General features: G+C 39.2%; 1 protein-coding gene across 11 annotated transcripts in view; it reads right to left on the bottom strand.

Annotated features, from left to right (window-relative positions):
* Positions 1 to 18,429, bottom strand: part of FBXW11 (F-box and WD repeat domain containing 11) — a 148,258-nt gene that overhangs the window by 37,890 nt on the left and 91,939 nt on the right. For 6 of the 11 annotated variants that reach the window (XM_055285248.2, XM_055285245.2, XM_055285250.2 and 3 more), the window contains 4 exons: positions 15,394 to 15,456; positions 11,657 to 11,882; positions 1,062 to 1,248; positions 146 to 236 (listed from right to left, as the gene is read on the bottom strand). In XM_055285248.2, the coding sequence (XP_055141223.1) occupies positions 146 to 236; positions 1,062 to 1,248; positions 11,657 to 11,882; positions 15,394 to 15,456 (567 nt within the window). The remainder of the gene's footprint in view (positions 1 to 145; positions 237 to 1,061; positions 1,249 to 11,656; positions 11,883 to 15,393; positions 15,457 to 18,429) is intronic. The other 5 variants (XM_055285253.2, XM_055285246.2, XM_055285254.2 and 2 more) reach the window with 2 other exon arrangements.

Raw genomic sequence — 18,429 nt, 5'->3', positions numbered from 1 at the left:
AACATGACACATTTACTCCAAAAGCTCAACTTTTAAAAAAAATTATTAGTTCTACGATTTTAGAACAAAAGAACACTCTAAGGCAACATAAAAAGTTGAGAACAAGACACAAAGAGCCCATAAAACAGATAAATCATAAAGTTACCTCTATATCCTGGATAATCTTTGGGTATAATGACCTATAAAATGAATTTGGAGGGCCATCTGTGGGTCTGTTTTTAAACAGGTACTGATCCCTGGCAAATAAAAACAAACAGATGTTACATTTTTGCACATAAAAGGGTGAATTTTATCTAAACACGGTGCTGACAAAGATAATATCTTTCATGTCTTTTAACTTGCATTGAGCTTTAACAGTTCAAAAGCAGGATTTCTGATAAATTTACATGTTAGAGACAAGTTTAGCTCCATTCACAGCTCTCCAACAAAATCCTGATCTTGTTTTCTGAGTACTAATATATAACAATCTAGCCTTTCATTCCATAGAGTTTAATAAAAAGTGCTAATGTAGCTTTGTGAAAAATCTAACTTAGTACACATCAAACTTCCTCCCATAAGGAAAATACAGCCCTATATGCACCTCTGTCTGTAGCTCTCTCTTTCTCTTTGCTAACTGGGCCATACAGCGTAGAGCTAGCTATAAAGCTGCATCAGAGTTACGAGTTTTCTCTGAAAAATCCTATCATTGTTATTACTTCCTCAACCAGCAGTAATAACAAACAGCAAAATGGCACTACCTGACTTTCTCATATTTTTGTCATATCTATATTTTGGTAATGGTATCATCACCTAAGCAAAATGTGAAGGAAAAAACATAAATACATAGCTTTGAAAAGCCAAATCCCATTCAAACTATATAATGCAGTTAATAAAGGAAATACACATTTCAGAGGGAGAAATTTTAACAGCTTTAACTTTTTCTTCCAACTTTTGACCACTCATTTTCCCCCCTTTTTAAAAATAGGCCAGCACATTTGCAAGTATAATTGTATTTTTGAGTAATCAAGCTGACTCTATGTCAATGAAATTTTTTCAAGGGAACAAGCAACCCAAGTACTTACCACCCTCTTCTTTCTGAAAGTCCTTTCCATAGGGGATCAGTGCGTACCATTCGTTCAATCAGCTTCTTCCAAAGCATTCCTTCTGAGATCACTCGCTGCCATTCTTTACATACCAGCTCTGCTGCACACAGAGACCTGGCATCCAGGTACGAAAGAATGTTTTCTGCTATGTGATCTAAGCCTTGCTCTACAAAACAGAAAAGGGAATGAAGGAATGGGAAGGGAGACAGAAAGGTACCAGCCATCATTTCCTTAAAGATAAGAGGAATAAAGAAATCCTGAACCAAGTAAAATATTTTAGTCATATCAAAAGTTCTACAGATACTCAAATCCATGAGTACATAAACATATACACTTCTTTTTGGTTCTGATTTTTTACGATAAAACAATTGATAGCAACTCTTCTCTGTGTGTAAAAGCTGACCTTGGACAGTTCTGTATTTGTCAAATATTATGATAAGACTTTTCATTTTCTTTTATATAACTCTCACAGCACTCCTATGGGGCAATGACGCCCCAAATTTGACAGATGAAGCACAGAGAGATAAAGAACTCAAGATTTTACACTCCCTTGGCTTTACTACTGGTACTCAGATTTCTTGCTTCAAAGTTTGTGTTCATTACCATCTTACTCACTGTCTCTCATAACAAATCATATCCCCATTAATCCATACCCGGTGTGAATCCCTGGGAGGTCAGAAGACAAAAAAGGCAAAACACTGACTCATCTTGAAAAACTTATGAAAAGTTAAATGGCAATCCAAGAATTAAAGTCAATTGTGCTTAAATGTATTTTTGTCAATCTTTTCATCTCCCTTTCGTGAGTATCCATTTTCTGTTCCTAAACAGATGGGGACAATCCTCAAAAGCAATAGCCCCATGTCTACAAATCCTAGAATCTTAGAGGTCATTGGCTTCAACCTCCCACATGATACAAGGATACTCTCAAAGAAAACCACTTTCAGCCTCTGCCTGACATTCACAATGGGAAGATGATCAACATGGCCACCACTGTTGCCACCTGTATACTCCCATCCCGTGGCGGTAAGCATGTCTTTTATAGTTGCAAGAAATAAAGCTTATCCCCAAGCTTATTCTGTGTAGGGACGAGAATACAGAACTTATCATCATAAAATTCCCATTTCAAGTCCCAGGTTCACCACTTACTAGTTCTACGACATGAAACAAACACTGAAACGTCCCTGTGCCTTGAAGTTTTGTGCCCTAACATACAAAACGGTAATCACCAGTAACAACTGTCCTTTCTTACACTGTCTGTCAGAATCAGATTCAACAGTTTTACGAAAACATTTTATAGACAATAAAGCACTCTACAAGGTTAATATCTGTTCCCTTTTCTCAAAATAATTAGAAGTAGTATAATAGCACTAAACTTGGTTGTTGAAAGGCCAGATGTAGGTAAATCATTAAACTTTCAGAGTCTGTTTCCTCATCTGTATAAGATTACAATAATAATCTCTACTTGATTCTGAAAGTATCAAAATGAGATGATGCATGAAAAATGCTTTACAAACTAAAGTTCCTTCAATTCTAAGAATGACTATTATTATACCATTGGTTATAATTTCCAGGTCCTTCATATACTAAAATTCTCTTACTCTGGACTAGATCAAAGACCCAAGCTACGGTCTAAGAATAAAGACTACACTGGGACCACTGTCCTTTCCTGCATGTCATTTATATTACAGTTAATATGGTCAAAGGCTGCACTGCCTTCATCTGATAGTCATACCACAGAAGACGCCTAAGATGGCAGTAAGTTAGAATAAAATCCCAGGCCTCTCCCTCAAAAACATCTATTAAAACAATTTCCCCGAATGCCCTATTTGTACAGCTAGTTGGAAAGGTGGGGGACAGCTTTGTGCGGTTTATATTTATTCTTACTACAATTCACCTTCAAAGCTTTGTCTGACCCATCCATTTCAGTCTCTAGAATTCTGATTTTTGTCACATCCAGAAGAGTGGGTATTCCACACCAGACCTGCATGATGAGATAAAGTACTAAGGCAAACATGTTAAACGGGTCAGAACCAAGGACAGCACCCATGACACTAGCTATTAGTACCTATTATTATAATATTTCCCTCCAAGCTAACACTGATGCACTCATAAATATGCCCAGGGCACCCACACTGCACCATCCGGTCTGTAGTCATCTATATGTGCCATTGCCCAGCCGATATCTCTCTATTCTGTCCTCAGAGGTATTCGGAAAAACCGGACGATGATGATACTACCATCTATTTACATCATTCTTCAGACCTACCTATTAGCCTGGTAACTTTATCCAAAAACAAAATAAGGTGAGTTTGGTATGGCTGCTTTCATGTTCCCGTGCTGGGGTTTACTACATAAAGCTGTATTGCAATTTTCCACTTACATGTTGACACTGGCTGCTTGGTAACCCTTTTAAACACATCTAGTTCATGTTCATTATAGAAAATTTATAAAGTGTAGATGAGCAAAAATTTTTAAATCCCTAAACCCCATTTCCCAGAGATGGGAACCACTTTTAACATTCTGTATACATCCTTCTAGGTTTACACAACAATACACAATCTTTCAGAGGCTGATTAGCCTTTGAAACTCATCTAAGAATTCTGCTAAAGTACAACATCAAATTTAATAGCTAAATCCCCCAAAAATACCTTCTCCAGTTCTTAAAACCAGGAAGTCTGCTCATCAATCATCTCTGGTGCTATCATGCAAGACTACCATGTGCAACTGTACCACGTGCAACAGGGCACAATTGTACCCAATAGTTCTGCATACTGGTTTTCAATTACTTCACAATGTTCTACAATTTGAAAAATCACAACCACAGGTTTTGCCACTATCCAGGCATACAATGTATTTAGGCCTACTTGTTTATAGGAGCTATGTGATTGCTAAATATCTTCACATCTTTCTCAAATACAACTTTGCTAACCTTTGTTTTAAAGCCATTATTCTTGGGTTTGGGGGGGTGGTGGGATTAGGTTAATGGGAGTGAAAATATGTTGTTTCTTTCTATTATCACTATACTATCTATTCTAAGCACAACTATTCCTCCATTCTTTATAATCTTGCTCCAAATAATTATTTTGTTTTCAACTCTCTCAATTTACTTCAACATTTTGGACAATTTTACATTATTTGGAGTTTGGTCTTCTTGGTACCATTCTCAAAGTTTTCACAGGGACTCACTCTATCACCCAAGTTGGAGTACAGTGGCACAACCATGGCTCACTACCACCTCAAACTCCTGGGTTCAAGCAATCCTCCCATCTCAACCTCCCAAGTAACTAGGACTACAGGCACATGCCCCCACACCCAGCTAATTTTTTTTTATCATTTGTAGAGATGAGGTCTCACTATATTGCCCGGGATGGTCTCCAACTCCTGGGCTCAAGCAATCCTCCTGCCTTGGCCTTGAAAGTGCTTGGATTACAGGCGTGAGCCACTGCGCCTGGCTGCCTTTCTTCCATCTTCTATGTTTACTTAAAATCAGGGAAATCCAAGGATAATCACATGGGGTTCTACTTGTGCCTCTCCATCACTAGGATTGACAAATTATTCATCAGAATTTCAAACTGCAGAATCCGTCAGCCTTCTTTTATCACATTTTCGTTCAGTCTCTAGCCATGGACTAACAGACTTAGCTCTTTCAATCTTTCTAATGCTGGGGTACTTATCTATCTTCCTTTTCTGGTTTCTACACTTAATATCAGAACACAGCTAATTGCAGCGTCTCACTCTGTTGCCCAGGCTGGAGTGCAGTGACATGATCATGGCTCACTACAGCCTTGACCTTCCAGAATCAAGTGATCCTCCTGCCTCAGCCTCCCTAGTAGCTGAGACTACAAGTGTGCATTACCATGCCAAGCTAATTTTTTTAAAAAAATTTTTAGTAGAGACAGGATCTCACTATGTTGCCCAGGCTGAGAACATAGCCACTTTTAAAGTAATATAAACTTCACATCATTAACCCAAATCCTCCTAATTGGTTATAAACACATCTCAAACTAATTCCCCTCTAGAACCCTCTGCTCTCTGAAAGGTGAAACAAACGGCAAGACGAGGATGCATTAGAGGCTGCATGGTGGCTCACACTTGTAATCCTAGAACTTTGGGAGGCCGAGATGGGCGGATCGCTTGAGTCCAGGAGTTTGAGACCAGCCTGGCCAACATGGCAAAACTCCATCTCTACTAAATATACAAAAATTAGCCATGGTGGTACATGCCTGTAATCCCAGCTACTTGGGAGGATGAGGCACGAGAATCACTTGAACCTAGGAGGTGGAGGTTGCAGTAAGTGGCGATCACGCCACTGCACTCTAACCTGGGTTACAGTGCAAGACTCTGTCTTTTTTAAAAAAAATAAAAAATAAAAAGAATGCATTAGGTACTCGCCTTTTCAAACCTCAAAGGCTGCAACATCCCCATCATCTGTGATGGGAAAGCAGCACCCAAACCTTCAACCTATCTGGGTGGTCTACAAGCCTGTGTGGTTGTATCTGACTCAACTCAGGGTTACTGATTTTCAAACAACAGCAACAAGAAAAGATTCTCCCAATCTTCTCCTGAACTACAAAATCAGAATCTCTAGATGATAAGGCCCAGGAATCAGGATTTTTAAATTTTTTTTTGGAGACAGATTCTCACTCTATCGCCAGTACGGAGTGCAGTGGTGGGATCTCAGCTCACTGCAACCTCCACCTCCTGGGTTCAAGCGATTCTCCTGCCTCAGCCTCCCGAGTAGCTGGGACTACAGGCGCACACCACCATGCCCAGCTAATTTTTGTATTTTTAGTACAGACGGGGTTTCACCATGTTGGCCAGGATGGTCTCGATCTCTTGACCTCATGATCCGCCAAACTTGGCCTCCCAAAGTGCTGGGATTATAGGTGTGAGCCACCGTGCCCAGCCAGGAATCTGTATTTTTAAGAAGTGCCACTAGATAACGCTGAAATATTGGGAACTATTGGTTTACAGCAATGATATCCCTTTTAGTCCTCTTTGATTCCCCCATCAATTGCTCACAACTAGGCTATCAATGAGTTTTTACAGAAATAAATCCCTTACTAACACTTACTTCTTCCTCTTTCAAATGCCATCAGTCCAATTAAGCAACATCTCAGTGGTACCTATGAGATTTGACCTATTTCCTTTGTCTGATACTTTAAATGCATTTCCTCCTTCTATGAGGCAGCATGTTTTAGTCTTGTGAAAAACACACTGCCTGAAAGTCAGATAAACTAGGTTGAATCTCAGTTCTGTTAACTGCTAGTTGTGTGACCTTAAGCAGATCAGTTTTCCTTTTAGGATGTCAGTCTTCCATAATATCAGAGTGATATTAAATGTCTGGAATAAATTACATCATATAATCTTCACAATAACCTTCTGAGATAAGTACTCTACATACCCTCATTTTACATAGCGGGAATCTCCAGTCTTGTTGCGGAAGTTAGTAAGACAGCATACGTAAGGAGCTGGGTAAATAAGAAGTTTACTCAAGAAATGTCAGTCTTTGTTCTCCTCTCCCCCAAATCCTCTCAGCAGATATCAATGGACAAGGCCGACACACAACATTCTTCCTGTTGCCTTCTGCAGAAAAAATACTACGCATCTCCTCCAGCAAAAAGCTAAGCCCCCCTCTATTTTCTTGGTATAAGTCTCATGGCCCCTTAAATGTTCTGAGAAGAACAAGAATCACACAATCTCTATTCAGGTACCTTAGAGTGGCCACCCTCAGGAGCCATGCAGAGCATGTAACTTTCTGGTTTCAAGCCTATTCAGGACAAAGAGGTTACTGAATAAGGTGGTCCATTTGCCTGGGCTAAAAAGTGCTTTGAGGTGTTAAAACTAAGCATTTTCTGAAGTACCTATGTCTGACTCTCATTACTCTATCATGCTGAGACTCCCCCATCTCTCACCACCGCCCCCTCTTCCTAAGGCAACAAGAGGACACATTACAGCCTCAGAAAATTGGGGCCATGATACTTCGCACACAGTGCTGAAGACATGCTGCTGTTGCTAATTACAGGAACCAGATGAAAGTCTGGAAAAACTTCAATAATAAATTAAAACAATTAAAAGGCACAAATTTCAAAGCTCAATAAGTAAATAACACTGTATCAAAATGAAACTCAAATGTCAATTAAACGCCCTTGACTACAACCAGTTTTAACACAGCTGCTTAGATCATACAATTACAGAAACTTTTATTATTTTAGAAATGCATTTCAAAGAGCAGCTGCAAAGAAACTTCCTTTCCCACCCACCCCTGCTATCCCTTCCCCCTCCCTAGTCACAAATCTAGTTGTAAAATCTGAAGTTCTAAACGTTTTAAAAGAAAACAATGCAATTGCTAACAGCAACAGTCCCTCAACGGATGCCTTTCACTTGGAAAACACCAACCTAAGCTTTTAGACAGAAATGAAGTGAAAAGAAGCTCAGGTCACAAAGTCTAACATCTTTTTTCCATAAAACACCCAGGAAACAAAACAACAAAGTGACACACACCTATATGATGTCAGAATGAATCAATTCGGAAATCAGTGGGTAAATAATTAAAATTTCCTAGCAATAAATCTTACTACCTCTGGAGAAGCAGGTGTTTCCTGCCTCTCTGGGCTTTTTTTTTAAGCTGCCATCCTCAGAGTACCCAATAGATGCCAGGCATATTATAACATATCATTAATCCTCACACAATACCCATAAAGTATTACTATTATTCCCACACAGATGAGGAAACTGGGGCTCCAAAAAGTGGGACCACACAGCTGTAAAGTGTAAGGGCTAGGATTCAAACCAAGGGCCTGTGTGACTCCAGCACCCATGCTTTTTCCTGTCACGCTGCTCTGGCCGTGTACCCAACCTAAAGCTTCATCTATGCTCTGTTTCTTCCACATCTCCTAGGACCTTTAATCTAATCTCTGTCACATTTACGGTCCATAATGGCTTATCATCCTTTCTTGGGGATAAGACAATTGAATAAACCAGGGCCAGAAAGCCAAGTGTTTCAAAACTCTTAATTGCTTAGACACCTCAACAAACAGATCACCAATGCTTATCATCCTTTTTGAAGTACAATCTGTCCCTACTTTACATGGTATGAATTTTCCCATTAACAACAGTTCTTACAAACCGCAAACTCAGTCTGCAGAAATTGACATTGCAGACTAAACATTTAGTATGATTTTTAGAAAGGCATATCATAATTATCACTTTTTCCACTGAGCCAAAAGGAGCCAGAGACCACAAACATTTTCCATTTTCCTGATACTGACAGGTATGATATTCACAGCAAGCATTTAAAAGCTAAAATTATAATTTTTACAGAATTAATGGTTTTCACAATCAAATGAAGTCGTAAGTTGACTGTCAATTTCAATAGTGCAAAACCTCAAACTCAAGATGATGTAAAGTAAAAATGAAACATCAAACTAGTATAATGATTCGTAAGCTGCTCCACACATTATTAAATCTAAGTATGAACATGGACACAGACTTGTTTCTCCTGTGATGCTCTTAAGGCAGAGTCTGTGTTAAGGAACTAATGCCATGTTTAATCTAGGTCTACTAGATACTAACTAACACAATCAACCTGGCCAGCTTGTCCTCAGCTATTAGATTCATATGTATGATATATACTGACATATGTATATATGTTCAGATCAAGTCCTGTTAAAACAAATAGCATTTTAACTAAAGTATTTCCATGTCCCAGCCAATGGTCCATTCATTTCATGTAATATTCAATACCACAAAATTCCACTTTAACAGAGATATGGACAATGCCTTAACATTTGCTGTAATGAAAACTGAATTGTATGCAATTATACTAACCATATTTATATACATAACACATGTTCATCTGTTCTGCTTCTTCTCCGAGGCTGTATACTCTCTAAGAGATGGGGTTGCCTCTGAACTATACTCTGAAAAATCAAGAGAACTTCAACAGTGCCACCTTGTGGCTACTCTGCAAATATAAGGTGAGTTCCCTGGCACTCTAAAACGTTTGAGAAGCAAATTACAGGGAAGAAAATAAAACCAAAACGGTGGAAAACAAACAATAAATTGAATTGCTTGAGAAAAATGAAGGCATCCTCTCATCAGTTAAAATCACTTATGAGGGACAAATACAATCACCAACTTAAAAAACGACTCTGTCTTTCCTTGGTGTGAGATGCAGCCTGATTCCATAGGTTTCTGGGTTTGAGTTCTGTACATATAGAGAAGCTGCATCATATGTACATGCCTCATCTTACTTCCATTCATCTGTAATTCTCTCTCACACAATCAAAAGCATGTCTCCATCTCCCCCTCCTGGATCCCTCCATCATAATTAAAAGTGAGAATTATTGAACTGAGTTGTAATCCTTATATTCAGTACTTGGGGCCAATTTAAGGAATTTTCCTTAGCCTTTGTACAAATTTTTGAACCAACCCCTACCATCATTCACACCACCACCACTATAATCAAGATGCGTGATTCTGGACATCTCACCCAATTAACTTCTCCTTGGCTTCCTAATCTACACAATGAAAAACAGGACTAAGTTATGGCTAAGATCCCCTTCAGCAATTAAATAGTATGATTCTAGAAACAGGATTTACGTTTTGTTTTTCTAGAGATTCTAATGGAAGAAATGAGCAAGTCATGCTACATTTCAGCATAAAAAGAACGGCAGTGTCAAATTTTTCTAAGCTAACTCTCAAATATCCTTAAAACTCCCATTGTAGAAGGTAAACTTACACATTTTGGAAGAGAGATTAGAAATCAGAAGCTGGTTTGTCAATTTGCAGCCTCAGGTTTCCCTGAGGCCTGAGCCCAGGTCTTGTTTGCTGTGGAAGTACTTAGAACACGGGTCTTGTTTGCTGTGGAAGTACTTATAACACAGAGTCCTGATGTTCTATAAATCACAGATAGGCTAAGGGAGGAGCTACTCTTTAAGAAGCTATCCCGTAGCTCTGACAAGGACTAGGATTGTGGTAATGATACTGGCTCATCCCTGGCTACTTCTAGGCTTATTTTGACATGGCAATTTTAACCACACACTATACTGGCCACATCAGAGGAAAACATTCTGGCCAGCATTCTCTACAGGAGTGAAATCTCTATATCTTACCTAGCCAAATTTAAATTGAGAATTTTTTAAAAAATATAGAAACAAAAAAATTCATGATTAATCATTTTCAAAGGGGAGTTCAGCACAGTGATGCATGCCTGTAGTACCAGCTACTCAGGAGGCTGAGGCAGGAGTATCACTTGAGCCCAGGAACTCAAGGCCAGCCTGGCCCACACAGCAAGATGCCACCTCGTTGAGAAAAACAAAAAGGTGGTACAGAATACAGCAAATTTTAAATTATTTTTAAAAAATCAAAGGGAAATAAATAAGTGCAGCACAGTGAAAGCATTCTGTAGGAGACTCTTAAGGCAGATATGTCATTATACATTTGACCAAACCCACAAAATGAATAACAGCAAGGGTAAACCCTAATGTAACCTATGAATTTGGGGTAATAATGATGTGTCAGCTTAGGTTCATGAATTGTAACAAATGTACTGCTCTGCTGTGCAATGCTGATAGTGGGGCAGGCTGAGGGAACAGGTTATGTGAATATGGGAATTCTCTGCATTTTCTCTTCAATTTTGATCTGAACCTCAAAAACTGCTCTAAAAATATAAAGTCTACTTTTAAAAATTAAATTTAACCAGGTGTGTGTGTGTGTGTGTGTGTGTGCATGCGTGTACACACCTATGTGTGTATGAGACATATGTGGGAAGACAGTAGTGAGGGAGAGGATGCAGAAACGGCTTTTGAGAAATATAATAAAGACATGCTACCAGTTTTCCCAATATATTTTTGCCATTCCTTAAGTGCCACTTCAGATACAAATGAATGTCCTAAACTTTTGGGACACTTCCCAAACATACAAACTACGTTTGAACGGAAAAGAGTACCAGTTTTTTTAAAATTACATACAAGGCAAAGTGCAGACTCTAAACTACATCAAAATAAAAAGCATATCATTAACTCATTCAACAGACCAAATGAAGCAAGTTATGACCAATAATGAACACTTTTTTTTTTTTTTTTTTTTGGAGACAGAGTCTCGCTCTTGTCACCCAGGCTGGAGTGCAGTGGTACAATCTCGGCTCACCGCAACCTCCACCTCCCGGGTTCAAGCTATCCTCCCGCCTCACCCTCCTGAGAAGCTGGGATTACAGGCATCCGCCACCACCCCCGGCTAATTTTTGTACTTTTAGTAAAGACAGGGTTTCACCATGTTGGCCAGGCTGGTATCAAACTTCTGACCTCAGGTGATCCACCTGCCTTGGCCTCCCAAAGTGCTGGAATTACAGGTGTTGAGCCACTGCGCCCAGCCAATAATGAACACTATTAAAGATACTGCCTATATTTCCTAGATAGACACTAAATTATAATTCCTCGAGTTCCATATGTTAAAGTATGTGTCCCAAAGAAATGCTGCCTCACACAGTAATCATTTCATAAATATCCACCTAGGTCCTTGGGCTGGGCATTCTTCAACTGCTCAGCTTTTGAAAAGACAAGTACAGTTACCTGGTAAAGCGGTAATAAAGTCCCGCTGCAACATGGGCTTCAGGTAAGAGTTAATATGTCCATGCTGATAATGACACATTCGTGAAATAAGATGTTCCACAAATTCCACTTGATCTGATTCAGACCACTGGTCAAAATATTTAATACACAAGTCTTTTTCTTTTTGATAGTTTCCTTCTGATGGCCTCTTTCTGGAGACGATCACAGATGATGTTCCATTACTTATCTATTTTAGAAAAACAAAAAAAAATTAGTTTAACAAGGAAAGAAACCTAATTAATATTTCATTAGAAATATTTTTCACCCTGTGTATTTAATCTTAAAATGCCACTTTTACCCTAAAGCCAAACTCATTCCTTTATTAATTCATTCAGGAATTAAAAATGTATTCAGGGTCTGTGTCCTCAAATTAGTCACTACAAGGAAATGCCAAAATTATAGCTATTTCTAAAAGGCACCTTAAATTATCATTTTCCAATGCTTATTACAAAATGATGCTCCAAAGATATATACTGGGTATCTCTATACATGGGATCTATATGAATTATAGTCTCCAAAGATAGCTAATGCTGGAGATAACCATCTTGGAGAAACTGCTCAACTTGGCAAAGTGGCAAGTGATTGATTATTAACAGTCTGTTTTACTTTCTCAAAGTTGAAAGTTAATGCTACATACATCTATGCTAATGGTTCTCAAACTTGAGCTAGCATCAGAATAACAGGAGGGATTGTTAAACACACAGATTGCTGGGTCCCACCCTAGAGGTTTTGGTTTTATTAGTCTCGAGTGGAGCCCATGAATTTGTATTTCTAACAAGTTTCCCTGCAATGCTGATGCCGCTGGTCCAGAGACTACACTTTAGGGACCACATGCTGAGAACCACAGGTCTATATAACAAAGATAAGCTGTGTTGTGTTGAAACCTGAAAGCAATTCAATCCAAAAAGCTTCATTTTACCCAACAGTTTCAATCTCCTCCATACTGTTTCCCAGGGCTACTAATCTGGCAAAACAGTTTAGACTTTCCCATCCTTCTTGATTACCTTCTCAGAAAGTGACCCAAGGTAAATAAACCATGTATACCTGAAAAGTTCTGCATCTTACATAGGTGGTTCATGGACAACTCACAGACTCTTATACTAACAATGCATTTCTCAACAAATCTTCCTATAAGTCCTTACATAACATCAGTATATATTTTTTAAAAACTGAAACTACATACACTGCATCTGGACAGTAACATTAAAAACAATCTCAATCACTAGACTCAAACCACAACTACTATCAAGTGCAGTAACCTCCCTGTCTAAAAACAAAATAACCTCAATACTTTCGTCAAACATTTGTCAAGCTGTCAACCACTCTTCTGACAGCCTCCTCATACATAATACCAGAAAAAATAACACAAAAGATAATTCTAAGAACTGAAGAGTTGAATTACAAATACCTATTAATTCCATTAGGAACTTATCTCAGGAGTCTTACATGGAATGAACCAAGAGCTTTCACTGTCAGTATGTCCCCTAACTTAAAGTGGACTAAACCCATCCCAGAGAAAACATCCTTTATAAATATCCAAAGGAGTCTTCAGTCTTCCTTGACAAACAATCTTGTCTGAAGTTCTTATGTCCACATTTAGAGGTATAAGATGGGAAGGCATCTATCTTCTACTCAATTTATCCTACCGCCCCATTGTCGAGGAATGTTTCTTCCCTTGTATCTTGGGTGAGGAAAAGCTCACTGACACCAAGTACCACCAGGGGGAAGCACTGAACAAGGATTTTGAAATTTTGCTTATACTAAGACATTTGAGTCTTAACAGATCCAAAAAATATGGAGTTCAAAACAGAGATGAAAAGTCTTTGCTGTGATGAATATTGGCAAGAATAAGGGGCATCTAAGTTGCTTTAAGCATAAGGATGTCCACCACAATATAACAAGGAAAAGTTAGAAATAACTGCCCAATTACAGGTAACTATTTAAAACAAATTCTAACACATCACCATTAAGAGTTGTAATGTAAGCCACTAAAATAACATATAAAGTAAGATTTTGGCCAGGCATGGTGGCTCACGCCTGTAATCCCAGCACTTTGGGAGGCCAAGTTGGCTGGATCACTTAAGGTCAGGAGTTCGAGACCACTCTGGCCAACATGGTGAAACCCTGTCTCTACTAAAAATACAAAAGTAGTGGCAGGCGCCTGTAATCCCAGCTACTGAAGAGGCTGAGGCAGGAGAAATGCCTGAACCTCGGAGGCAGAGGGTGCAGTGAGCTGAGATCGCACCACTGCACTCCAGCCTGGGGTGCACAGCAAGACTGCGTCAAAAAAAAAAAAAAAGGTAATATTTTTATAGCAACAGAACATGCTTACGAAATAATATCAAGAAACAAAAGGCAAGATCCAGGATTTTATAAAACATTATGATCACAGTAATTCATGACAAGGGGAACACACCATGACAGAGTAAAGGATATACATCAAAATCTCAAAAGTGCCTTAAGAAAGAAAACTACGTATGCTTTCCTTCCCTTTATTTCTATATTTGATTCCAAATAACTTGCCAAATAATGGTTCGTAACAGGTTAAATATGATAACAACTTGCATTTGTGTACTGCTTTATAATTTACAAAGTACTTTCACAGTCATTAATTCATTTGACAAGCAAAAGTGTTATTTTATTTACAGACAAGTTCCTCATCATCTGGCCTCCCTAGAGTGTTTGTGTAACTATTAACTAGTTGACTGAAAGATAAATGAAAGAAAAACTGAAAGCTAAAGTGTGAAGAACAACTGCCAATTGAAAAATCATAGTAAATGAAGAGCATCCCACTGCAAAATAATAAACGTGGAGGGTACAAAACTCAGTCTGTACACAGTGTTAAGAAGAAAATAACAGCATGTGCACTATTCTATAGCACATTTTCAATATGTTATTTCCAACCACGTGCTCAGCCCAGCAAGCTCTTCCTAGCATTGTTTTTCTTTGCTTCATTTCCTCTTAAATGTGTTGGGTGCACTTTGTTCCTGCTAACTAATCTATCTTTTTAGTTTCAAATCAAATGAACCCAGAGAATTTATTTTTACATTATTATCTTCAGATTTAGATTTGTTTTGCTTTTACTCCTGTCTTCGTGAAGGGGAAAGCCATGTGTACCAGCATGGTTGATAAAACACCAAATCGTGAAACTTTGCTTGCTCCCCAAACCCCCAACCACACATACATACACACACATACACACACACACACACACACACACACACACACACAACCTGGGAAATTGGGAAGAAAACTGGCAAACCTTAAACTAGAGCCAAGGGAGAAGGAGACGAGCTTAAAAGGAAAAGGCAAACCAATGGAAATGGGAAAGAAGAGGAAAGGTTGAGAGCAAAAGGAGAAAAGGCCATCCATGTGTATACTGGTGTGTGGCATGGTGCCCTTCTGGTGACAAAGGATGCCATCACTGTCCATCTTTGGCTTAGGCAGAGGCCACAGACAGAACATTTTAGGCTATAGCCACTTCAGAATCTTTGTGGAAACTCCAAAATTATTTAGCATATTTGTAATGACAATTCCCTATGGAATGAAGATAAATTAGGGTGGATTCTGAAACTAGCAAAACTGCACAAAAGAAAACAAAAATGCTTGGCTCTTGATTCCACTGAGGACATTAACTGAGGGAGCATCCTATCTACAGTAAGTCAGTTGCTATCTAATCTGTGCGCCGTCATTCCTACCTGCCAAAGAGTATTTTTCTTTGGGGACTCATCTTCATTTTGATCTTCCATAACTGAAGTGTTCTAGGGGGGGAAAAACAGGTTATTTGAATTATACCAAGTTTTGCAAATCCTAAATAACTACAAGAAATAATTTTGAAAACCCAAACTAGAGTGTACCAATACAAACCCAAGAACTATTTGGCTTTGTGGCTAACACATGCCATTTTGGGTCAAGGGAGATGTGCTCATCTTTCATAAATCAATAAAGTTAGTGGTTAGACGAAAGCAAGCATAAAGTCATTACTTACAAAGGTTGGGTGTGCTTAGAAAAAAAGGCTAAATTGTGGGAGTAAGGCTGAAGCTCAACCTCAGTCATCACTGTTTTTGTACTTGTGACAAGAAATTCCAAAGACTCATGAAGTTTCTGATGATTGCACAAAACATTTACTAGATGATCTGCTATTCAGTAATGCACCCCAAGGAATCCGCAATTAGAAGCAGCAAAGCCTTGGAAGCCCCCCTGCCTTCGTCTTTCCTCCCTTGATAGCCTTGTTTTTCTGGAATGGCTTTGCAATCTCCGCTAGCAAGCATAGTGGGTGCCCCAACCTTCTCCCTGAAGAGGAGGATGCTGTTAGCCAGTAACAATCTGGCTTGCCTTGGGAATGCATTAGCTTTTGATTTTTGTGTTTACTGCACAAAGAGGTACTGTGTAATTATTCTTTCTGGTGACCCAGTCGCTCAATAGATGCCCATTAACTAGAGATTATACATGATTGGATTTTCCCTTTTGAAGCTCCCACCTAATGGCTAAATGGAAACTTAATGAGAAGGGGAAGTGGGCTAGTTGTGCTCTGAAAAGAGTAACAACTCATTTATGGATAGCAGTCTAAGATTCCTTCCAAAACCTAAAATTATAAGATTGGAGTATAAAATTTAAACAACATTTGTCTCATAGTATTATTCAAAAGGATATTATAGATCTATTTAAGTTATCAGTGTTTATAAGATCCTGTTTGTTGTCTTTAGGGAGTAAGCCTCTCTCAAATTTTCCCCATTTTTCCTTTATGTTCTTCAAGTCCTAAAATGTTAGGACTATTTATACAGTATTTCCAAACAATACATTTGAAAATACCAATGTAGGTAATGACATAAGAATCACCACTGAACACTAGCCGCTCTACAGGTCACAAAACTGGCTCTGATCAGGGATGCAGTATGATGGAGTAGGAAAGTCAAAGGCTTTGAAGCCAAAGAGAAGTTGGATTCCTGATTTGGTCACTCATTCAATGTGTGTGTGTGTGAGCCTGAGCAAGTTCTTTTACCCTGGGAACAAATACAAACACACAGAGTTGTTGTGGGGATGGAGACTACCCTACACAATGCTTAGTGCATAATGGGTATTCCAGAAAACATTACTTCACTCTCCGATTTGAAGATGCTACTTTTCACTGCGGCATTATTCACAATAGCAAAGACTTGGAACCAACCCAAATGTCCATCAATGATAGACTGGATTAAGAAAATGTGGCACATATACACCATGGAATACTATGCAGCCATAAAAAATGATGAGTTCATGTCCTTTGTAGGGACATGGATGAAGCTGGTAACCATCATTCTCAGCAAACTATCACAAGGACAAAAAACCAAACACCGCATGTTCTCACTCATAGGTGGGAATTGAACAATGAGAACAGTTGGACACAAGAAGGGGAACATCACACACCGGGGCCTGTTGTGGGGTGGGGGGAGGTAGGGGGAGGTGGGGGGATAGCATTAGGAGATAAACCTAATGTAAATGACGAGTTAATGGGTGCAGCACACCAACATGGCACATGTACACATATGTAACAAACCTGCACGTTGTGCCCATGTACCCTAGAACTTAAAGTATAATTTAAAAAAAAAAAGAACAAAAAAAAAAAAAAAAAAAAAAGAAGATGCTACTTTTCCCCTGTGTTATCTTCTTATGCTTTTCTAATTTCAGAGATTTTGACAGGATGCTCCAGATGGCTGCCTATGGGGAAAACCTGGCTTTCTCAGTAAAATCTTATAAACCCCACAGCATCAAGGTCCACAATGAGGGAGAGGGACAGGAGGGTGGGGCTCTATGTAAAACTCAACCATGAGCTAGAGAGGAAGGCAGTGTGTCCACGAGTCCAAAACAGGACTGGAGTGGTGAAAGCAGTTAAATAATTATGAATGGGATGAAGAACAAGGAAACAAAGGTAGTATTTATGGAGGTCTCTCCATGTAATCTTTTTATTTCTATCTTGAAGGGACCTAAGGGTTACTAAAGCAAGCAGGTTTCCTCAGGGGAATAAAGAAAGGGGGAGCAGTGACTCAGTACAGCATCCCCTGAGTTTGGTAGTTACAAAGCCATCTTGCAAGGCCACAATGTCTGGGTTCTAAGAGTGGTAAGGTGAACGAATGGCTGGAAACATGAAAGGTGGAGCACGGAAAGGAATGAGGAATTAAGTGGAAGAGAGATGGGAAATCAGTCCCCACCCCATGTCTCCAGGTACTGCAGAGGAAACATATGAGGGATGCGTATATGGTTTTGTTTCGTTTTCTGTTTTTTGTGTTTTTGTTTTTTGTTTTTTGTTTTTGATACGGAGTCTCGCTCTGTCACCCAGGCTGGAGTGCGATGGCACGATCTCAACTCACTGCAACCTCCGCCTCCCGGCTTCAAGCGATTCTCCTGCCTCAGCCTCCCGAGTAGCTGGGATTACAGGCGCACACCACCATGCCCAGCTAATTTTTGTACTTTTAGTAGAGACGGGGTTTCACCATGTTGGCCAGGACGGTCTCGATCTCTTGAACTCGTGATCCGCCCGCCTCAGCCTCCCAAAGTGTTGGAATTACAGGCATGAGCCACCACACCCAGTCAAGAGATGTATATATGTTTTAAACTAAAAGCTTTTGAAATATAGGAGCCAGAATCCTCCAGGGCTATTGTGACCTAAACCACCTTAATATTTTCTTTACTTAAGATGGAAACACAAGAAATGTCAGAAATCCCTGTACACTATACATGAAACAACTCTTCACAGT

Source organism: Symphalangus syndactylus, chromosome 7 (assembly GCF_028878055.3).
Source record: "Symphalangus syndactylus isolate Jambi chromosome 7, NHGRI_mSymSyn1-v2.1_pri, whole genome shotgun sequence".
NCBI lineage: Eukaryota > Metazoa > Chordata > Mammalia > Primates > Hylobatidae > Symphalangus > Symphalangus syndactylus.
This window is presented reverse-complemented; position numbering and strand designations above follow the sequence as displayed.